The sequence below is a fragment of the Branchiostoma lanceolatum genome, chromosome 4, assembly GCF_035083965.1.
Source record: "Branchiostoma lanceolatum isolate klBraLanc5 chromosome 4, klBraLanc5.hap2, whole genome shotgun sequence".
In the NCBI taxonomy this organism is placed as follows: Eukaryota; Metazoa; Chordata; class Leptocardii; order Amphioxiformes; family Branchiostomatidae; genus Branchiostoma; species Branchiostoma lanceolatum.
This window is the reverse complement of record NC_089725.1, coordinates 8399051-8423719: the sequence shown is the minus strand read 5'-3', so window position 1 is coordinate 8423719 and position 24669 is coordinate 8399051. Positions and strand designations below refer to the sequence as shown.

The 24669-nt window shown below is 40.9% G+C and overlaps 2 protein-coding genes across 2 annotated transcripts; both read left to right on the top strand.

The window, feature by feature from the left end:
• Positions 1–114: 114 nt before the first annotated feature.
• On the top strand, positions 115–9312 carry LOC136434147 (pulmonary surfactant-associated protein D-like). Its single transcript, XM_066426914.1, has 8 exons — positions 115–2018; positions 2470–2535; positions 3225–3296; positions 4456–4560; positions 5163–5243; positions 6590–6991; positions 7408–7809; positions 7965–9312. The coding sequence occupies exons 1-8, from the start codon at positions 1970–1972 to the stop codon at positions 7985–7987; spliced, it is 1200 nt and encodes a 399-aa protein (XP_066283011.1). The 5' UTR covers positions 115–1969; the 3' UTR covers positions 7988–9312.
• Positions 9313–20323: 11011 nt separating this feature from the next.
• On the top strand, positions 20324–23817 carry LOC136432100 (uncharacterized). The gene is made up of 4 exons (XM_066423118.1): positions 20324–20631; positions 21210–21375; positions 21521–21711; positions 23596–23817. The coding sequence occupies exons 1-3, from the start codon at positions 20591–20593 to the stop codon at positions 21647–21649; spliced, it is 336 nt and encodes a 111-aa protein (XP_066279215.1). The 5' UTR covers positions 20324–20590; the 3' UTR covers positions 21650–21711; positions 23596–23817.
• Positions 23818–24669: the final 852 nt, after the last annotated feature.

The window sequence follows — 24669 nt, the reverse complement described above, 5'->3', positions numbered from 1 at the left end:
TTAAAAGTTGATATAAAAGTTAGAGCTTGTCAGATACAACCCAGATGACTGTGGGAATAACTGAGTAGTTTGATATGAAATTTAAAAAAACATGCTAAACAACACCACAGCATGTCCAGGATCAAATATACATAATAAACAGTTCTGCTGCAGTACCAAGGCTGGCCACCAGGAGGTTCAAAATTGAATTTGACTGTCGGGTTCACAGCATCTACACACACACCAAATATGATTACAATCCATCTAGTGGCTCTTAAGATTTTCCCCACACACATGCATGCACGCAGAGTAAAAACTATACAAAATGTACCATTTTCATGCAGATAAAAAAAGGCTACTTCTCTTGAAAGAATGAAGCATTGATAATAGAAAACATTATACCTGTAACATGACAACATAGCATGATAAAAATTAACTAAGCCATGGTCTAACATGATCTTTGCTCATATACATGTATGTCTGTGCCAGAAACGTCCTTAGAATTGAAAAGAAAGAAAAAAAAAGGTGCACCCTCTTTAGTATGGTAATTTTACAAAATAATTGGGACTTATTTTGCATAGCTAATGAGGAAAATCTATATTTGCAGTGCTTTCAATTATTGGACTCGTGCATGTCGTGGCACCTAACACCTGTTAGTTGCAAAACTGGTGAAAATATTCCCCTGCTGGAAGGCCTGTCCCCAGGGTCCCAACAGCTACTGGTCAAACCACAGAGGAATATACAACCAATCATGTTTACTTGTTTTCGATATGTGGATAGTTAAAGTGATGCTTGATGTAATAGAATGATAATAATGCAAATCATAATCTAATTTGCATAATCAAGGGTGGAATTTTATAGACCCACTCAATTCAATGGTAAGACTTCAAAATTTCAATATATGTAACTGAGAAATAGAGGGACATTGATGCATGTATATAAACGTTATGCAAATGAAAGCTCATTTGCATAATTAATGAGAAAATACTGTAATTCCATAATGGTAGATAACTGGAATTTCATACTTGAGACATTTGAAAGTTATGTGAAGGTGAACATGGTTGAATATTGATTATGCAAATGAGGGTCTAATTTGCATAATGAATTACATCTGTCTCATGTCTCGAGTCCTATCATGGAAAACGCTGAAAATGAAGAAGGCACTCATTAATTTTGCAAATCAAATCATAATTTAAACCGTTGCTCGAGTTATCCCCAATGAAAGATTTTGACAAAAACGCTCCTGCAGTTCCATAGCATGCTGCTAGGGGGCCCAAACCTACACCACTTCTTTTCTAGATCAAAAGCTATGAAAAGTACAGGTACATATATTTCTGTTTCGAAATCATGATGCACAGTCGCCCTGTTGGTCGTTGAACATAACTCTCTTCACCTCTGTGTGGTTCATGTCTGCAAAATACACGACGCACCAAAGACAGGTGTGTTCATGGTTTTGAGCACTAGGGACAGGCGTCCTCGTCATCTGAACTTGCGCGCTTCAGTCCACTGTATCTGGTATTCATTATGTTGCTATTTCATTCTCCTTGAACTTACTGTTCGAGTATATGGACATGAAGTCCAAGAACGTCGTGACACCCCCTGGTCAACCATGCCATCTGTCGACAAATCTGTGAACTGCACCACTCCCTGATGCCGAGAGATACTGTGTTCAATCATTTTGACAAACATGCTGGACCGAGTAAATCTTTATGGCTTAAAATCCCTTCAAGTCTTTCTGATGCGTTCAAGCTCGCAGTAGATGCCTTTGTAGGACGTTTTCAATATTTAGCAACCAAACCGATTACATGTTCACATAATTTGTCTCGATGTGGGCGGTGTTTGTTACCCAGCGTGCATCATGGATTGCTTCCTTCTTTTGTTTCTGATGTTGTGATGTAAGGCTTTGAGTCTGGGGCTACTCTGGAGTCGACCAGTGCCTTGCCAGGTGCATGACGTGTTTTTGCTGTGCAGAAAACTGACAAGTGGCATCATGTCGACGGGAGGGCAGCAGCAGTCCCAGACTGGCGACACAGATCCTAGTACGTTTTGTGGTTTTCTTAAGATTCTCTTTTTCTTTCCTCCTATTTTTGAAACAATACAATTCAGCACAATTATTGGACACAGGCGGTGGAATGCTGTGCTTTTTTCTCAATTAAATAACTAAGAATGAAGATCAGACAAGGATATTAAGCCTCCAGAGAAAATCTTTCTCAAAAAGATGTGACGATAGTTTGCAAAATACAGTCAGATTTGAAATGTGTTCGAGTAAGGAGAATACATCATACGCAATGAAGATTGTTCTTGGTTGTTACTAGTAATATGCCGAGTTCCTGTCTAATCTTACAGCATGTCTATGCTGTTTATTTCACTGATTAGTTTCTACATTTTGTTGTCATCATGACACTTGGAGTGCCTATTGAAAAACGTAAACGCCATAGGTAGTATTTCTACAGATAACTGATACGTTTTTTTGTTGTAATTTTCCTCCAGACACCACACCCATGCAGGAGCCCCAGACTGATTGTTTTCCCAACCCTGTGTACTCCACCGTGGCAGGTAAAACTTTTTCATTTCCAGTTCCCTGTTCTTGTCTTGCTTTGTGGTTCTCGTTTTGATTTTTAGTCAACTGCTGTACTTAAGTCCCCGTCACAAATAAGAAATTCAGCTCGGCCGACGTGTCGGCGAGCTTCAAATGTGCATTTTCGGCCGAAGAACGGCCGACGTCCTGTCGATTACGCGGGCTTCGGGCGATTTTTACAAATCAAAGTTGATCCAAATATTGGCCTTTTACCAGGTTAGTCGATTCTGACTTCGTCCATGTCCAAGAGATGGTACCATCTCATGGTGGATTTTTAGTCTTTAGTGTTCGACGGACGTCACCCGAGATTTTCATTGGAAAATACGGTCGACGCTCGGGCGATTTTGAAATTCGGCGAGCTTCGGGCGATCTACAAATTCGGCCGATGCTCGCATGAATTGTAACGCCGGCTTAAGATACCTGTTTACTAACACATACTGTCGGTACCATCTAAAACCTCAACACGCCTTCAATATTTAAAGTATACACTGGTCTCTGCAAGACGACGGGAATTTATTTATTTATTAGGCATAATTTCTTACACACTGTGTAACGTTATCCTTTTTGCTAAATGGTCCCTGTCCAACCTTCTACAAATTACGATACGTACAGCTTATTGCGCTTATTTGTTGATTTGTAGAAAAAAATAAGTCTGTAATTTTCTTAGATCCAGACGGCACACCCATGCAGGAGCCTCAGACTGATTGTTTTCCCAAGCCTGTGTACGCCTCCGCAGCAGGTAAAACCTGTTTTGATCTTACTTCGTGGTCCTCGCCTTGACTTTAAAGGAGTCCTAAACTCCAGAAGGCGGTGTTATTTTCCACTAGATTATGTATCAATGGATACATAATCAGCCGACTTTTACAGAATTTTGCTTATGGTGAATTACACAAGGTGTGTTTTTTAAAACAATATGATCACTAAACCCTTGCAGACCCTACCCATGTATTCCCTTTGTGTAAACATACATTTTTAATGGTGAGTATTTTTGGCATAGATGAGGGGGGTTAAGCACAATTAGAAGGCCAATTGTTAATAAGATATAAAAGAACACAAAGCAAGACAAGTTTTTAACCACCCTGACGTTATTTTTGTAATCTAACTTTTGTCGGGCCTTGTCAGGCACATTGTTATAAGCCATAGGCTGAGGTTGTTTAATTTCATTAATCAGAAAATAGAGGGTCATCAGGGGAATTCGGTAGAATACTGAATACTTTTTGATACGCATTGGACTAGTGGGTACTTTATCGTATACTGCAAAAAGTATTCATTTTTTCTTCCTAAAATTCTCATCTAATGGAAAATAACTCCCCCCTCTGGACTTTAGGACTCCTTTAAGTCGACTGTTTTACTAAGAAACCTGTTTGCTAATGCATACCGTCGGCGCCATCTTAAACATCAACACGCCGTCAACAAGACCTAAAGTATGCGCTGGTCTGAAAGTATGGAGAGATGTTGTTAATTCATTTATCTATTTAAAGCATAGGTCGTTACATATTTTTGTAACATTTCTATAATGTTCTCTTTCTAGCTTCCACAAATATCAGTGGAAAATGAGTACTGTTATTTTTTTCAAAGAAGCCTCAAAGCAATGTTGGTACACGTATGTATAAAATGCAACAATATTACACAATTACATGCAATAAAATATATTTGTGTCCTCAAAAGCGCCCCCCGTCTGAATAGGGTTAAAGCACAGGTTGTTACATATATTTTTGTATCGTTTCTTTAATGTTCTCTTTCTACCTTCCACAAATATCAGTCATGGACAATGAATACTGTGTTGTTTTTTTTCAAAGAAGTTTCAAAGCAATGTTGGTACACGTATGTTGTAAACTGCAGCAATATTACGCAATTCTATGCAATAAAAGATATTTGTGTGTAATATTCAAAAACAGCCGCCAAAAAGAAGACGCAGCGCGCCAGTCGATGCGGGGAGTTCTGGAAAATCGCAAGCTCTGTACTCGTCGTGGTCATTGCCGTACTATCATCATATCTCGCAGGTCAGTTTCCTTTGTGTCACATGGCAGCTATGAATCAGTAATGCTTATGGTATTCTGTCGAAATTAAAGACGTTTCATGTGGAGCTTTGGCCATGCACCCTCCTAAAAGCAGGACCCCTATCGCTCGATTCGTTGGCTCGCTCGAGTAGGGGCCCTGCTCTTTAGCCCCGGTAGACACGGTTCTGGCGCCGTCGCCACCAAAACAGCCAAATAAGGATAGCTCATTAATTATTCATTTTGAAAAAAGGTTGTCTTCATTATGAGACCTATTATACTAAGTGGTCAGGAATATTGATCCAATGAATAAACACACAGAGTATGGTCTACCGAATAAGAGATTTGTCTTATTTTTCTTTTCTTTCACATCTTCTTCTTAGACTTTGAAATTGACTTTTACATACTATGGCATCACTATCAGGTTTTCCTAAGTTCTTTTCTTCAAATTACGGCATCTATTTGCCATTTTGCAGCTGCTTTGTACGATTTACAGTATGATCGGATACGTTTTTATTGCTGTTGGAAATGGAAGAAAATTTATGCGCGCGCGGATGTCGTCCACACAATCAAATCATCATGACCTTATCGGCCTTGTGTTCATACAGTGAGGTTCACTATGTTTGAAAAAGTGAGAGATCTTTCCGGAGAGATGGGAAACCTGCAAGCACGTGTACAGGAGCTGGAACGTGAGTACAATGTTGTTTTCAACATTATCTCGAAATATCTAACTCTATACCAGAAGATGTTGCAATCTGTAGACTAGTGCAAGGGCGTCCTCTGGGATACGGTTTATCACATTTGTCAACATGAGTTAGGTTTGTGTTTGAACAACATGATTTTTCGAGAAGCGACCATTGATGGGTTGTCTTATATTCTGGAACGACTGATGACTAGATACATGTACATTGTACGTTCAGCTATGGTGACGAATACTGCATTTTGGCAATTCACTCCACACCAAGAGCCAAATATACTTATTACAAATGTGTGTTGACCACCTGATTCATAAGGCCATAACATGTAAATTGTATGGATGCCATTAGAGTGCGCATTGATTTTCGTCTGAATTATGAAATAAAAAGCAGTTTTTTTACCCTTAGGCAACGGTCAATATGGGGCAATATGTCACAAATGTCGTCTGTCGGTCAAAAACGTTCTAGATGCCGTAAAAAAGCATTTGAACATGTAGGAATTGTGAAAAATCTGTACAAATGTGTTGCGCAATTATTGTGTATGCAAAATGTAAAAAGATTGCTCCTCATCACCAACTTACAGGAAGACATAACGTGTAATCCGATGCGTTTTTCTTTAATGATGTGAACTACTAACAAATCCGATAACAGGGTCGGATGAAGTAACTTAATTGCCATGCGGTTTGAGTAGACCATTGTTTAGCTGTATAAAATATAAAGACAGGGTATTCGTAAGGTACTGAAATTCAGTCAGACAGTCAGGACAGCAATGGCGGAGAAAACTTCAGTTGAGACAAAGTGAGCAGAGACAGCATTATGTAGTCACAGTCAGTCTGCCTCATGGCTTAGTGACGGAAAACCTTGTCTCTGCGTTCTTGATGTGCTATACAAACCCTGGATCTAAATTTCTAATGATTCTAATGTTGACATCAGTGGTAGTTAATGAATAAAAAGACTCTTTTTACACAACCAAGAGATTTATTCCACCGACAGAATTGCCTTGAAGAAGGTGACAGATGGTCACCGAAACGTCGGTGGAATAAATATCTTGGTTGTGTAAAAAGAGTCATTTTATTCAGTGACTTACCAACCTGATGAAACTATTCACGAAAGTGTTAGTTAATGTTTCATCGAATGCAGAGATAAAAGACTTTTTGGTTGTAATACCCTGTTTTATATCTTCAATTCTTTTCACATGCTTTATGGTATTCAAGTTTGCAAATGTGGATATCTTGTCATATGTGACATATGTGATATAACTCTTTTGTGTAAAAGGGACTATTGGGTGCATCGGTGCACCCGGGTTTTCTTTAATTGGAAGGTCGATTCTATCTTTTCAGGAGATAAAGCGGGAGTGGCTCAGGCTCTCAGGCTTCCTGGGCCTCCCGGACCTCCGGGAGAAAGGGGACCGATAGGACGCACTGGCCCTGTGTCTGCCGGGATTGCCGGGCCTCCTGGACCTCCGGGAGAAAGGGGACCTATAGGGCCCGCTGGCGCTGTGTCTGCCGGGCTTCCTGGGCCTCCGGGAGAGAAGGGAGCCAAGGGGCCTGCTGGTCCTGTGTCCGCCGGGCCCCCAGGGGAAAAGGGAGAAAGGGGACCCGCTGGCCCTGTGTCCGCCGGACCTCCCGGCAAAAGGGGACCCAAAGGGCCAGCTGGCCCAGTGGGAAAGGACGGGCCACCCGGACCAGTTGGGCCCCGAGGGCCGCCTGGTCCAAGCCCTAAAGGACGGGATGAACGTGCAGGTGAAAGACAAATTCACATGCCAAAAGTTGGCTGTGTAATTATTCATTACCTTTGCCAAGAAGGTTATGTGTTTGGGTGCGTGTGTCTGTGTGTGTGTGTGAATACGATAACTGGGGAATGCCCGGTTGTTTTGAAATTTTGTATGTGAGTAGGTCTTCATGAGACTTCAAAATGGTTGAATATTGGGCTTCCTAGCGGATTGTTATGATACTGCATTTGAACCTCCAGTTTGTATATCTCGTGATCTGGACATATGGTCGCGATATTTGAGATAGCTAGATAGGGAGGGAAAGGTGAGCTGAGTAGATTTGAGCTCCCTAGCGACTATTTCGGAACTGCAGGGCCTATGGGTCACCCGTCAGTGTGAAGATAAAATCCTGCTTCCTTCCTCTGTTAACCCAAGTCGTTCTAACAGCATCTTGTCCAGGGGGTTACACAAAAGAACGTGGAGTCTGCTTCAAAGTCTTCGAGCAAGAAAAGAATTTCGACGGGGCGGCCGCGACCTGCCGTGAAGACGGCGGCACCCTTGCCATGCCCCGAGACGCTGAGACCAACGCCTTCCTGGTCTCCCTATACACGCCTGTGGACGACCGGGGATACTTCTGGATTGGCCTGCACGATCGGCGCAGGAAAGGACGCTTTGAGTGGGTGGATGGTTCTGCACTGGGCCGATCGTTTGCTCCTTGGGCTCTAAATGAGCCGGATGGCAGTGGCTGCGCTTTTTACGTCAAGGGGCGTAAAGGGAAAGGGAAAGGCAAGTGGGCGGTGGTGCCATGTGACAACTACTACAATATGTTCTTCTGTCAGGTCACTCCAGGTACGTCATGCAAGCCTACCGTTGACTCAAATCATTCCAATGAAAGGCTTAGGTATTGATTTGACATAGTGCATAAAATCATCATAATTGCCCTTCCTGTAAAACGTCTCGAAAGTCAGGATTCAATTCTTTCTAAACTTGTGACTCTTTCCCAGGACGTCGCCGGGCGACACGCTGAGCTCTCGGCACCGCTGCACGACGGTTTCCTGACCATCAGCAGTACAACTCGCTTGATAAACTTAAAGCTGGAGTCAGATCAATGGTACTAAGAAGTATTTCTTGATGTTGTAATGTGTTTTGTAACAGAAAATCCAGCTGTGTTATCTTGGTTAATCTAGATGTATCTGTATCTATATAGCCGGTATTACCGCCATTCGGCGTAACACACCAGCTCCGCAGGCACATTGTTTAAAGCTATCTAATGAGGATGCTTCCACTGTACTTGGTTGTAACGAGTTCCACTCTACGATCGTTCTAGGAAATGTTGATGTATTGGGGATTTCTTCACTCCCCTTATTTTTCATGAGGATGGTGTTTTCTTTAGCTATATGAGCAGTCCACCTCCGATATTTACGTGATTTAATTAGTACTACTTGTTACAGGAACTATATGCTCAATGATCTGCCACGATCGTTCTAATAACCAGGCAATAGAAGACCTCCGTCTGATATATTGTCCGCTTGACGTGGTGTAGGGAATTTCAACTGATGGAAAAAAGTCCAAATATTACTTACAATATATTACAGTTTTACTTATTTTAGCCTTTATGTAGAATCTTAAGATTTACTTTACACTTCTATATTGTGTAGTTTGTAGTTGACTGTACGAAAGTCGCTGTTATGTTGCCTCAATAATGCTTCACATGATCAGAATTACACAGAAGACACTAAATTAGCGACTTGTAATATCTTGACTTGAAAGAAGTGACCATCTCAATGCTTACTCATCAAAAAGTAAAGAAAATCTGTCCTAAGTGTACTTGAACAACATTGTTTTCATAAGCTGCACGTATATTGAAATACCTAATCATTCATTGTGTAATAGCATCTTCCTACGTGTTTCGTAGTAATGACTGCAGTGGCGAGTTTTGAATTTCAATTGTGTAATGTTATGATATTTTAAACATTTATCTATGAGGAAAGGAATCGTGATGACCTCTGATGTATTTGTATCTATATAGCCGGTACAACCGCCATTAGGCGTAACACACCAGCTTCGCAGGCACGCGGCGCGGTAGCACCTGGTTATATTACACCGAACGGTCTGTTACTGTCTTTGCATATCTGACTGCAACCGTTCTTTTAAGCTGTCTAGTAAAGATGCTCCTACAGTGCTTGATGACAACGCGTTTAATTCTACCATGGTTCGCGGAAAAAAAGGATTTTTGAAACACGTAGCAAGTTGGTTTCCTGATTGAATGTGAAGTTGATGAAGGATTATGTGATGAAGACGTTATGGGAACTACATTGCAATAAAGGATTAGTGTTTGGATGGAATACGAAATGTGTCCCGTCTCTGCGTGCACTGAATTATTGCACTGAATTATTGCATCTTGCACTGTATTCCTGTAAATCAACGTTTAGGTTGGTATATCAAAATTTTTCTCTCTCTTTATTGGTTTATTCAAAAGGAAATAACAGATTCAACTGAACATACGGAAGATGGACATACATGGGGCACAACAAAACAAAGTAAAAACCTTGTACAGGAGTAGTACACAGACACAGAAAAAAACATAGCCTCCCTGAAAACTATCAACTATCATTTGCCACCAATAAACATTTTTAGGTATCAGATTATATCATATCATAATCGTTAAGTATCAGATTATATCAGATTATGACAACCGCTGCCTAAAATATATTTCTCGTGTAGGTAATGATAATTTTCTTTGAAAAGATGACTTATATAGGTGGACTGTCCGTGGATATCAATCTGAGAAAGGGAATTTCAACATGTCGTTGTTGTTGATTTGTTTTCTGTGTGTTTTTCAATAGTCTGTCTTGGAAGTGGTCAAATAACGTTACCTGGCGGAGTATAGCGGTAGTGTAGGAGTGTGAACGCTCCATAGGTTTACTGGTTGATATACTCATTTAACTGTCGCCTTTAAGTCCTATAAATGGCATATATATAGATTCTCCACATGTTAATGGGACAGCTATTCTTCTAGGGCTATATAAGGAATACACAGAAATACAGCATAACAGCATCTCATGGGGCTAAGTTACCATAGATTTAATTAGTAAGAATTTTCCCTTAGTGTCTTAACGTTATAGAATCAACAACCGATTAGAAATTATCGACGATGATAGTTTGCTTATTTCTTAAAATTGTACTTTGGAAATGATATTCTAAAACAGGTCTAGCCGAGTTTCACTTGATATGTATTTGAAAACTGCAGACCCCAAAATTGTATCGTTCGTGGTGACGGGGCCTTAGGTGTTCAAAGTTCCGCCCACATACCCTAGGCATTGCCTAGACATTAACGACTATAGGCACATTAACAAAATCTATGTCCGACCAAGAATTTTTAAACTCAACTTTCAGTTGATAGGGCCCTTAATATGTATTGGAAAACTGCAGACCGTAAAATTATATTGTTCGTGGTGACGGAGCCTTAGCTGTTCAAAGTTTTACCCACAAACCCTAGGCATTGCCCAGGCATTAACGCCTAGCGCCTATAGGCATATTAACAAAATCTATGTCCGACTACGAATTTTTAAATTTTACTTTCAGATGATAGGGAACTTGGTATGTATTTGAAAAAACTAAACTGTTGGAAAACCTGCAACAACTATTATGACTATTACAATCTAACAACTACCATTACTAACAGAAATTCAGTCACAGCCAGCTTATACCATCCAACTGTCATTTATTCACAACGTGTCTTTTCATATGCATTACTAAAAGCAATCGATTTAGAAATAAAGTATGTTATTCACAATTCTAAAAGTGCACCAACTAATATACTACAACTAATACTAACGTTACATCAAAACTAAAGTCTAAAGTCTCATTCAACCAAAGCTTATCTACCGGTGATAAAAAGTGATTACTAATCCAACATAGGTAAAGCATTAAGGACAGAACCAAAATGTTCAAAAATAAGGGCCAGTGCGTGGTCCAACTTAGATAAAACTAGAGTTCCACGACCTCATACCTTCGCCGACTGATGTTAGCCTTTTGGAGTGAATGCTTATCACTCAATTTGTAAATAAGGTCCTCATTTGCATACATTTCAAGTGATCCTTTTCTGTACACATAACACAGCATTAAAGTAAAATCTTAGCAAAGAAGACCATTGTAGCATTTCCTCATATATTATGTAAATGAGGCCCTCAAGATTTATGTCTGATATAGTCCACATTTGATTATCTCCCAAATGCCACAAGAATGAATCCCATCATTTACCACTTTGGAATTATAGTATTTCGTCATTAATTATGCAAATTAGTTATTCGTTTGCATAATTGATACCTATCAATATTCCTCACTTTCTCAGTTACATGTCACGTGTTTGACTACAATGGAATGCAAGGGTTTGTATACTTTTTCACATCACAGATCCTGATTTGCATGATTCTTATACGACCATGTAAATCATCACTATGTACATCCCTACAAATCATGACGATCCGTCATCACCTTCTTGAGTTATTCTCTTTCAAAGTTTGAAACAAACCCATGCCTATACCTACACGAGTTCTCCCAAGAGTTATAAAAATAATCACTGTAAGAATATTTTTGCTTTATTGGTATCATAACTTTTATCTTTACTACTGAAAATAAGGCAATTTGTTGGCAATGTATTTGCTTCAAAACCATGTACATGTACTTTACACATCTTGATTAGCCAGTTGTATCAGAGAATCAAAGTTTTTGATTTTGTGGGAAAGAAATATGCTGGTGTCATCGGCAAATAGCATAGAATAAAGTATTGTTCTGTTACGAACCAAGTGCACAGAATAATGTGTGTACTTTTTTTCAAACCTATACCTTCCAACAGGGAGAGCGTTAGATCGTGGGGCTGCTGTGTTTAAATGCCCGTGTGACCTCCCTGACCCCAAAACAGAGCCCTGCACCTGGCCAAGTAAAGTTCCACGTGTGTCCTCCAGGGACGTCCCACAGGGAGCGCGCTTCCGGTAAACTAGGTCACCCGCCAGAAGACCTGTCAGTGCAATTTAACCTGAATATATAGACTTGATAATAGCAAATTGAAAGGGAATTGCAGAAATTTCCTTATAAATTATGTTAATGAGGCCTTGTCATGCATGATTTTTGTCTGATATTGTTCACCTTTGCTTAGCTTCCTAATGATACAAGAATGAAATTCCAATCATTTACTATTGTGGTATTTTCAATTAGTATTTTCTAATTAATTATGCAAAATAGGTAGCTATTAGCATCATTGGTATCTATCGATACCTCTCTCTTTTTCAGCTATATATGTCACATGTCTGAGAGTCCTATTTTGAAAGGCAGCAGATTTATAAACTTTCCTTGCTAATTATGCAAATTAGCTCATGATTTGCATAATGAGTATTCGATTATGTAAAGCATTAATCAAGCTATCTACATACCATAAACCAAGACGATCCGTTGACCATAAGTCAAGTTATTCATGTCCAAAGGTCAAAACAAATACATTAAAAACACCAGCTGCAGCTCCAAACAAGCCGCTAGAGGGCCCAAACGTACACAACTTACTTCATGTGGCATGGACTATCTACCACACAAAAATCATGACCGTAGCACTTGCAGAAAATTTGACCTCAAACTTTGGAGCTCTGCTGTAGTACCTTAGATGCCCGCTAGGAGGCCCATCCTTGAACTTGACCTTCTCCTTGAATGAACTTACCTATTCACTAAATATCGTGCACAACCATCAACAGCTTCTTGAGTTATCCTGTCAACAAGCAAATACGCATACATAAACAGCCCGCTGCAGTACCGCAGGAACATGCCTGGTGACCCATTTTTCAACTTGACCTCTGTTACCACAATCTCTACGTACCCACCAAAAATCATGCAGGTCCATCAACAATACATCGAGGTATGTTGTCTACATACAAACACACTAACATAAAAAGTCCACTGGAGCACTTTAGGAAAAAGCCAGGTTAACCATTTTCGAACTTGACCTTCGTTTCCACAACCGCCACTTACCTACCAAAAATCAGCAAGATCCGTCAAAGTTTTCTCGACTTATGATATCGACATACATACGGACCCACTTTACAGCTGGCGTAACCGATAACATAAACTTCCCGGGAAGGCATACCTTCCCGGCGAAGCTAATAACTCGGTGTGAAGGGGAGTCTTGCTTTCCGTACACGCTCTTCCCTCTGCTTCTTCTTTGTGCTGACTCGCTCTCCCCGGCTCTTCATCTCGGTGGCTCGATCTTCCCGGCTCTTCCTCTTGCTTACTCGCTCTTCCCAGTTCTTCTTCTTGGTGGCTCGCTCTCCCCGGCTCTTCATCTCGGTGGCTCGATCTTCCAGGCTCTTCCTCTTGCTTACTCGCTCTTCCCAGTTCTTCTTCTTGGTGGCTCGCTCTTCCCGGCTCTGTTTCTTCTTCTCGGTGGCTCGCTCTTCCCGGCTCTTCCTCTTGCCGACTCGCTCTTCCCGGTTCTTCTTCTTGGTGGCTCGCTCTTCCCGGCTCTGTTTCTTCTTCTTGGTGGCTCGCTCTTCCCGGCTCTGTTTCTTCTTCTTGGTGGCTCGCTCTTCCCGGCTGTTTCTTCTTCTTGGTGCTGAAAAGGCAATACACATTTCCCTGTTTCATGTGTCACATAAATTGTGTGTGCTATTTTGGGTCACTCTCCAAGCAGAGGTTCGGCTCCGGCAGTTTGACGCCTTTTTAGCCGTTTCTGTCTGGCTTTCTATTTCCCAGGTTGTCTAGTGGATAAAAAGAAAACCTGACAAAGTAGAAGTTTAAGCCCGACAAAAAAAAGAAAATGACGCAAAAAAAAAAAATCTGCAGCCTAACCTCTGCTTGCAGAGTAACTTAGGTTACTTATAATGTCGCATGCTTTAGTACTCAAGACATCAACTATGTGCCACAGAATAGGTACTTAACTAAAGCAGCTAATTACGCACTTTATATGGCTCGTCACAATAGACCTGGGTAAATTTGAGTAAGGTTACCAGTTTATACTTCAGGGAGAATATTTGCCAGGATCTAATTTGCAGGCTCCGTTAGTGAAATGTGATCTTCACCATGCACTGACTCTGCTGGCTAGTTATTTTTTTCTGACGAATTCTACGATCCATACGCTCGTAAGAGGGCCTGGTGGAGGCTACTGTAGCAATAAAGCTGCCGAATTTCCGCCGAATTTTCCAGTCTCTAAATTTAGGGAAAAGACGCGTACGGTAACATGGTTATAAGTCCAATGTGTTCCATCGTTTACTCTTATTCAGTTTTAAATCTTGACGAATACCGAACGTTTTGTTAGCTAGCGGTAATTATTAACGGCGCCACGGAACATATACCAGTATCCTTTGTAACGATCGCTTGACAATAACGCGTGTAACTTAAGTTACTAAATTCCCGATCAATTTGCATTCCCGTTCTAGAATTGAATGATGACTGTATGCGTGTTCCTGTATTTGTTTCGACATAGATTAAACACTCTTTATCAATCTTGGTATTTTCATGCAATAACGTTACTAATAGATTCATAAACATGTGTAAATGCTGGTTGGGTGGGTGGTACAGTGTGATGACGATTATGACCTAAATGACTGGTCACCTTGGTGACTTGAATTTTCATTAATGCTTACAAGACTGGATAGGAAAATGTGTTTGTTTTGTAAGTTTACCTTTGAATATCCCGGTTGAAATCGAACTTCGCGACGGCTTATGGCTTCAATACAAATTTCTTTGTTTTCGGCAGTTTAAACAGCCATGCTTTGGTCTTGATTCAATTCCGGACGCTGAATTCACGTTCGCATTTTTTATGGAAATGACGCTGACAGATCAGGAGTTGTAACTGTACAAGCTAGTTCGGAGTTTCTACTACGCATGTGCAGTGTCAAAGGTGAAGGCCCCCGAGACGTGAACAAAACCCGTCGGGGCGTTGTTATGCAAATCGAGACAATGTCGAGGCGAGCATTGTTTACAAGCCGGGGGCCTTTACCTTTGACACTGTACATGCCATATGCGTAGTAGCAACTCCGAACTAGCTTATACACGTACGTACAAAGAAAGAGTTTTTTTCCGTGAGAAAAATGTATACCGATTTCTGGGCAAAATGTGTGTCTCAATTTGTTTAGTAAACGGCCGTGTGGCGAAACGCTGTTGGCAATGTTGCGCACATGAGGTTGATCGCAGCCCTAATGTTTGTAGGCTCTGCGTTGTTCCGAGTTCCTGTTTGGAGTCATTTGCATCTGAAGGCCACAAACCCCAACGTTGAACCGACACAACGAGCTGCAAGCCAGGTGCCCTGATGCCAATAATTAAATTAAATTGGCCCTGAGGCCCTGGCAAAAAATATACCCAACGCCCCTCAAAATTGACGGAAGTTGTAACCCACATTTTTGAGATGCTATCTCCCTTGTATTGTTTTACTGCACATGCAAATTTTCAAATGACAACTTATCCAGTAAGAATGGTAACGTTGGGTAACATAAATTCGGGATTTTTCCGATAATGGTTGACTGAAATCAATCTAGCAGAACAATAAACCATCCTTTTTTTCTATAATTCTGTCAGTATCATGTACTATCTTTGCACTAATCATATATATGGTAGATTTTGTCTCTAGTCGTGCTGACATCATAATATTTCAACTTAAAACTACCGTCCGCCGCACGCAGAATGACAGTGCTTTCGGACAGGGGGGCACATTAATTCGGGAGAGAAGATTCGTCTTGAATATCTTACCGCTAATCACATTTTATACAGCAGCTATTCGTTCCATCCTTGGCATGAGGAGAGTGCTATGGATATAGACGTGTCCAAGTAAAAAAAATACACGAAAAAACGGCCGTACCGCACACATCAGGCCAGTTCGGGAACAAGCCGTGTGTTGAGTCGGTAGAACTTCACTCAAAGTCGGCCCATCGTCATCATCGGGCAACGTGTAACGTTACATTATTCATGGCAAGTTAGCTGGATGCCGTAGCAATGGTAATACTACTATTTCCATGTGTTCCTTGTTGTGTTAGGAGCAAACTTTGAGGAAAATATCTTCCTCAGTCCACTATCACACGCAGCATTTAGACAAAAAAAGTGTTCCTCACAAACCTTTGTCGTCTGCTTGACAACAGGATTCTGGTTAACAATATGGCGGCGGGAAAATACACGTGCCGTAGGTTGTAGCAACAGAGAGGAGTTTTGATGATTAATCACACTTAGAATCCAGTTGCAGGTTAGCAAAATAGATTGTAATAAGTTGTCTTGTAAATAATTGTGTTTAGCAGGAAGCGGATGTGACATTTTTCTTATAAACCAGCCGACAACCATGTTGTGTAATTCTCCCACAAAGCCCTCAGACAGTTCCAATAAGGGACGGAGAGTTTTTGACCTCGTCGCCTTATAATCCATGCTTATCGAAGCTTTTCAGACAGTGTTCTGAATACGTAAGTCTGTCAGATTTGCATTTCTAGCGGTATTACTTATGTCGCATCTAGCACATATCCCTAAATACCCCGTTTTCGAAAAATCCCGAATTTAAGTACCCCGCGAATTTATGTTACCCAACGTTAACAGTTCTATCTGTCAGTGGGAGAATACCTAGTATGTGTGTTTTAAAGGAGTCCTAAAGTCCAGAGGGGGGAGCTATTTTCCAATAGATGATAATTTTAGGAAGTAGAAATTGATATTTTTTACAGTATACGATAAAGTACCCACTAGTTCCGTGCGCATCAAAAAGCATCCAGTATTCTACTAAATTCCCCAGGTGACCCTCTATTTTCTAATTAATTAAATTAAAAAACCTCAGCCTATGGCTTAATACAATGTGCCTTACAAGGCCTGACAAAAGTTAGATTACAAAAAGAATCTCAGGGTGGTTAAGAAAAACCTTCTGGCTATGTGTTCTTTTATATCTTCTCAACAATTGGCCTTCTTATTGTGCTTAACCACCCTCATTTATGCCAAAAATATTTACGATTAAAGATGTATGTTTACGCATAGGGAATACATGGTTAGGGTCTGCACGGGTTTGGTGAGTATCATATTGTTCTACAAAACACACCTTGTGCAATTCACCACAAGCAGAATTTTTTTAAAAGTCGTCTGATTATGTATTTATTGATACATAATCTAGTGGAAAATAACACCCCCTTCTGGAGTTTAGGACTCCTTTAATTCTATGGTCAGAACCATCCATTTACTGAGGGAGGGGTCAAAGAACAGGTTAGCAGATAAGATTGGGTCATAAAAATTCTTATCAACTCCTTGATGTGCCTTCTTTAAATTATTTGACCTCAAGGAGGTACCATGGCAGGATTGAGGGGGGGAACGGTATCATGTGCAAACCTTTTGTGTGGTTAAAAAGTCAATACAATTTGTTTTGTGCAGTATATTTATTTTCTGCTCGTTCTTTATTAACTGTAGTGTGAAAATGTTTACTATGTTGTTTTACTTCCAGTTAATTTTTCATTTTCCTTCCTCACATCCGGGGCCCGTGATTCTACTTGGTTGGTTCCTTACAACTCTATTATCTCTACCTACCATTATTTTAATCATGTAGTTCCCGCGGAAATGCAGATGGCGTAACCAATCCATTTAAGAACAGGTGAAACCAGACAGGTGATAATTAGGAATGCCATGTGCTCTTATAAGCGAGGAGAACACACGAGCACAGGACAGAAGTCGCACGTTCGTCACCGAGCGAAGGATGCGGGAGGAACGCTGCAAGCCGAAGCTGGAGGAATCCAACCCCCCCCCCCCACCCCATCCGAGAAACATTGAAAGTGAACGTGGCAGGTTTTGGATATTCTTTTGAAGTTTTATGGGTTGCTATGCATGTTTGCTCCCTCCTTACCAGTATTTTACTGAGTTGGCCACGTAAACTATTTGCATAACAATCGTGGCCTGGAAGAAATATGGCCGGCTTCTAACGCAGACTGGGATTCCGGTGTTAACAAAGACAATTGTGTAATGGACGGAATATGGCCACGTTATTTGTAATTTTGGACTGAGAGTTCGCTAATAACAAAGACAATTGTGGAATGTACTGAATGTGGCCCCGTAATTTGTAATTTTGGACGGGGAGTCCGGAGTAACGAAGACAATTGTGTAATGGACGGAATGTGGCCATGTAATTTGTAATGTTGGACTGGGAGTCCGGAATAACGAAGACAATTGTGGAATTGACGGGATATGGCCATGTAATTTGTTATTTTGGACTGGGAGTCCGGTATTAACGAAGACAATTGTGGAATGGACGGAATGTGGCCCCGTAATTTGTAATGTTGGACTAGGAGTCCGGAATAACGAAGACAATTGTGGAATGGACGGAATGTGGCCCCGTAATTTGTTATTTTGGACTGGGAGTCCGGTATTAACGAAGACAATTGTGGAATGGACGGAATGTGGCCATGTAATTTGTAATGTTGGACTAGGAGTCCGGAATAACGAAGACAATTGTGGAATTGACGGGATATGGCCATGTAATTTGTTATTTTGGACTGGGAGTCCGGTATTAACGAAGACAATTGTGGAATGGACGGAATGTGGCCCCGTAATTTGTAATTTTGGACTGGGAGTCCGGAATAACGAAGACAATTGTGGAATTGACGGGATATGGCCATGTAATTTGTTATTTTGGACTGGGAGTCCGGTGTTAACGAAGACAATTGTGGAATGGACGGAATGTGGCCATGTAATTTGTAATGTTGGACTGGGAGTCCGGAATAACGAAGACAATTGTGGAATTGACGGGATATGGCCATGTAATTTGTTATTTTGGACTGGGAGTCCGGTGTTAACGAAGACAATTGTGGAATGGACGGAATGTGGCCCCGTAATTTGTTATTTTGGACTGGGAGTCCGGTATTAACGAAGACAATTGTGGAATGGACGGAATGTGGCCATGTAATTTGTAATGTTGGACTAGGAGTCCGGAATAACGAAGACAATTGTGGAATTGACGGGATATGGCCATGTAATTTGTTATTTTGGACTGGGAGTCCGGTATTAACGAAGACAATTGTGGAATGGACGGAATGTGGCCCCGTTATTTGTAATGTTGGACTAGGAGTCCGGAATAACGAAGACAATTGTGGAATGGACGGAATGTGGCCATGTAATTTGTAATGTTAGACTAGGAGTCCGGAATAACGAAGACAATTGTGGAATTGACGGGATATGGCCATGTAATTTGTTATTTTGGACTGGGAGTCCGGTATTAACGAAGACAATTGTGGAATGGACGGAATGTGGCCCCGTAATTTGTAATGTTGGACTAGGAGTCCGGAATAACGAAGACAATTGTGGAATGGACGGAATGTGGCCATGTAATTTGTAATGTTGGACTGGGAGTCCGGAATAACGAAGACAATTGTGGAATTGACGGGATATGGCCATGTAATTTGTTATTTTGGACTGGGAGTCCGGTATTAACGAAGACAATTGTGGAATGGACGGAATGTGGCCCCGTAATTTGTAATGTTGGACTAGGAGTCCGGAATAACGAAGACAATTGTGGAATTGACGGAATGTGGCCCCGTAATTTGTTATTTTGGACTGGGAGTCCGGAGTAACGAAGACAATTGTGGAATTGACGGGATATGGCCATGTAATTTGTTATTTTGGACTGGGAGTCCAGTGTTAACGAAGACAATTGTGGAATGGACGGAATGTGGCCATGTAATTTGTAATGTTGGACTGGGAGTCCGGAATAACGAAGACAATTGTGGAATTGACGGGATATGGCCATGTAATTTGTTATTTTGGACTGGGAGTCCGGTGTTAACGAAGACAATTGTGGAATGGACGGAATGTGGCCCGTAATTTGTTATTTTGGACTGGGAGTCCGGTATTAACGAAGACAAGTGTGGAATGGACGGAATGTGGCCATGTAATTTGTAATGTTGGACTAGGAGTCCGGAATAACGAAGACAATTGTGGAATGGACGGGATATGGCCATGTAATTTGTTATTTTGGACTGGGAGTCCGGTATTAACGAAGACAATTGTGGAATGGACGGAATGTGGCCCCGTAATTTGTAATTTTGGACTGGGAGTCCGGAATAACGAAGACAATTGTGGAATTGACGGGATATGGCCATGTAATTTGTTATTTTGGACTGGGAGTCCGGTGTTAACGAAGACAATTGTGGAATGGACGGAATGTGGCCATGTAATTTGTAATGTTGGACTGGGAGTCCGGAATAACGAAGACAATTGTGGAATTGACGGGATATGGCCATGTAATTTGTTATTTTGGACTTACATAACTTATGTTTTCCTGGAGTTTGTACTCAATCACTTTGCAGCTTGTGCATAAATGTAATGAAAGACCACTTTGATAGGCATTACTCAATTATCTTTTTCGACATGTCGAAGAAAATAGGTTGTTGTGTATATAGCTACTAACACAGCTTACAATCTAAATAGCTTACTTTAGCAGGTTACTTTTAATTTGGAAAGAAACTTGGAAATTGAAAAATCTGGTTAACTTTAAGTCATGTATTTCAATGTTTTGCCTGGTTTACTTTGCAGTATTTCAAAAGCCAATTGAAAGAAGACAACATTTTCCATTGAAATTATAATTGAGAGTTAAAATTTTGAGCGTTAGTTTGTTTTCCATATAAACCCTCCTAGGACACCTATAATGCCCAAATCGGCCCAGAATGTGACATCAAGAATGGAAAGGTGAATAAGTCGGAAACCCTCCTGTTATCGGTGATGGTCTGCTGGTTTTGGTGCATCTTAAAAGAAACAAATTATTTTTAAGAAACTTTACTAGGAACAGCTTAACTATGAAATGGTGGTGGTTCACTGGCTTGCTAAATTGTGTACATCAAACTAATATGAACAGCCAATTAATATAGTAAAAGATTTTGATACACTCGACTCATGGTGGCGCCAACTACATGTAACTGATAAGTTTCAAGTTTGATGACCTCATTCAATCCTGGCATTCTGTGGTTTCTGGTGGAGAACTTCTCTTTCTCACTGTCCCCTGGCTTGGAATGATGCGGTGCAGTGCATGTACACATAGGGTTGATGGTTCAACAGGATAGCCAAGATTTCATACATTATACTAACATTGCAGTCATTCTATGAAATAAGATTTCCAATTCATATGTAGGTACTTATGATGGTTTAATGATTGCTGATGAGTTTCATATGCATGTTTAATGCTCTAGATCTTTGTGTGCAAGATTATTTCCCCATGTCCCCAAAGCTGGACATCTTTAAGAAATGTTTTCTTTACTTTTTTCCTTCAGGTATCAGAGTGAGATCACTTCCTCCGGGGAAGCCCGTAAGTCCACCAGCAGCGGTGACGACAGGAAATCGGTCGCCACGGGAACCCTGGCCGACCTCCGCAAGCGTTGGGAGAGCGGGGAAAGACTCGGCTATCGTATGACGAAGTCAAAGAAGGAAAAATTTCGGGTATTACTTACTTGCATGTACTTATAGCATCTTTAGTTATTAAAAAAAAAATATAGCATGGCTGAACTGCTAATTGTGATTGACAGTTAGGGTCGTTCTATAAATCTTTGCCACAATTCCCTCGTTTTTATTCCATCGCTCGCAGCGACTAAAGATGAGGCCGTCGCCGTTTGAGAGGTTCAACGCTGTCGTTGACGAAGCTCTAGGCAAGGAGATCATGCCAAAAAATATCGTCAAAAGGATTGACAGTCGCTGGCCTAAGGAACAGCGGTAAAGATTCTATATCTATGCAAGGAATCGAAAACGCCGTCCGCCAATGGGGAAAAACGGAGAGAGGTGAGCAATCTTTTGACTGTTTCATTTTCAGCTTTTCTTTCTACATGTATATAAAACTAACCTCCTTGGTAGCCGCGGCGACTTTGGTGGGAAGACGTATTAACTCATTTACTTGTATTACCTACTAATTTTGAGGGGTGTCGGGTATATTTTTTGCCAGGGCTTCAGGGCCAATTTAATTGATCTATTGGCATCAGGGCACCTGGCCTGCAGCTCGTTGTGTCGGTTCAACGTTGGGGTTTGTGGCCTTCAGATGCAAATGACTCCAAACAGGAACTCGGAACAACGCAGAGCCTACAAACATCAGGCCTGCGATCAACCTCATGTGCGTAACATTGCCAACAGCGTTTCGCCACACGGCCGTTCTCCAAACAAATTGAGACACACATTTTGCCCAGAAATCGGTATACGTTTTTCTCACGGAAAAAAACTTTCTTTGTACGTACGTGTATAAGCTAGTTCGGAGTTGCTACTACGCATGTGCAGTGTCAAAGGTAAAGGCCCCCGGCTTGTAAACAATGCTCGCCTCGACATTGTCTCGATTTGCATAACAACGCCCCGACGGGTTTTGTTCACGGCTCGGGGGCCTTCACCTTTGACACTGCACATGCGTAGTAGTAACTCCGAACTAGCTTATACAGTTACAACTCCTGATCTGTCAGCGTCATTTAAAAAAAAATGCGAACGTGAAACGTGAATTCAGCGTCCGGAATTGAATCAAGACCAAAGCATGGCTGTATTAACTGCCGAAAACAAAGAAATTTTGTATTGAAGCCATAAGCCGTCGCGAAGTTCGATTTCAACCGGGATATTCAAAGGTAAACTAACAAAATAAACACATTTTCCTATCCAGTCTTGTAAGCATTAGTGCAAATTCAAGTCACCAAGGTGACCAGTCATTTGGGTCATGATCGTCATCACACTGTACCACCCAACCAGCATTTGTTGTCACATGTTTATGAATCTATTAGTAACGTTATTGCATGAAAATACCAAGATTGATAAAGAGTGTTTAATCTATGTCGAAACAAATACAGGAACACGCATACAGTCATCATTCAATTCTAGAACGGGACTGCAAATTGATCGGGCATTTAGTAACTAAAGTTACACGCGTTGTTGTCAAGCGATCGTTACAAAGATACTGGTATGTGTACCGTGGCGCCGTTAATAATTACCGCTAGCTAACAAAACGTTCGGTATTCGTCAAGATTTAAAACTGAATAAGAGTAAACGATGGAACACATTGGACTTATAACCATGTTACCGTACGCGTCTTTTCCCTAAATTTAGAGACTGGAAAATTCGGCGGAAATTCGGCAGCTTTATTGCTACAGTAGCCTACACCAGGCCCTCCTTCGAGCGTATGGATCGTAGAATTCGTCAGAAAAAGAAATAACTAGCCAGTAGAGTCAGTGCATGGTGAAGATCACATTTCACTAACGGAGCCTGCAAATTAAATCCTGGCAAATATTCTCCCTGAAGTATAAACTGGTAACCTTACACAAATTTACCCAGGTCTATTGTGACGAGCCATATAAAGTGCGTAATTTGCTTCTTTAGTTAAGTACCTAGTCTGTGGCATAATTGATGTCTTGAGTACAAAGCATGCGACATTATACGTAACATAAGTTACTCTGCAAGCAGAGGTTAGGCTGCGGATGTTTGTTTTCTACGTCGTTTTCTTTTTTTGTCGGGCTTAAGCTTCTATTTTGTCAGGTTTTCTTTTTATCCACTAGACAACCTGGGAAATAGAAAGCCAGACAGAAACGTCTAAAAAGGCGTCAAACTGCCGGAGCCGAACCTCTGCTTGGAGAGTGACCCAAAATAGCACATACAATTTATGTGACACATGAAACAGGGAAATGTGTATTGTCTTTTCAGCAGCAAGAAGAAGAAACAGCCGGGAAGAGCGAGCCACCAAGAAGAAGAGCAAGCCACCAAAAAGAAGAAACAAAGCCGGGAAGAGCGAGCCACCAAAAGAAGAAACAGAGCCGCGAAGAGCTAGTCAACACAAAGAAGAAGCAGAGGGAATAGCGTGTACGGAAAGCAAAAGTGATGCATAATGAAAAGACACGTTGTGAATAAATGAGATGGATGGTATAAGCTGGCTGTGACTGAATTTCTGTTGGTAACGGTAGTTGTTAGATTGTAATAGTCATGATAGTAGTTGCAGGTTTTCCAACAGTTTATTTTTTTTTCAGATACATATCAAGTCACCACGAACGATATAATTTTGCGGTCTGCAGTATTTAAATACATATCAAATGCCCTATCAACTGAAAGTAAAGTTTAAACATTCTTGGTCGGACATAGATTTTGTTAATGTGCCTATAGGCGTAAATGCATTGGCAATGCCTAGGGGTGGCGGGCAGAACTTTAAACACCTAAGGCTCCGTATCCACGGAAATATAATTTTGAGGTTTGCAGTTTTCAAATACATATCAAGTGCCCTATCAACTGAAAGTGCCGCTTTATTATCTCATTCATGGTTAGGAAGTAATAGCTGACCAAAGTTACGTCCCCCCACCCCATACTTATAAAGCATTATAGACCAATTGGCACAGGTCTAAAATTCAATCTCTTTATTGGAATTTTCAAACTTTACATTCAAACGATAGGGCACTTGGCGGGTATTTGAGGGAATGAAAGCACTTTACTTTCTCATTCATGGTTACGAAGTAATAGCTGACCAAAGTTACGCCGCCCCCCCACCCCATACTTAAAGCATTATAGACCAATTGGCACAGGTCTAAAATTCAATCTCTTTATCGGAATTTTCAAACTTTACATTCAAACGGTAGGGCACTTGGCGGGTATTTGAGGGAATGAAATCACTTTACTTTCTCATTCATGGTTAGGAAGTAATAGCTGACCAAAGTTACGCCCCCCCCCCACCCCATACTTATAAAGCATTATAGACCGATTGGCACAGGTCTAAAATTCAATCTCTTTATT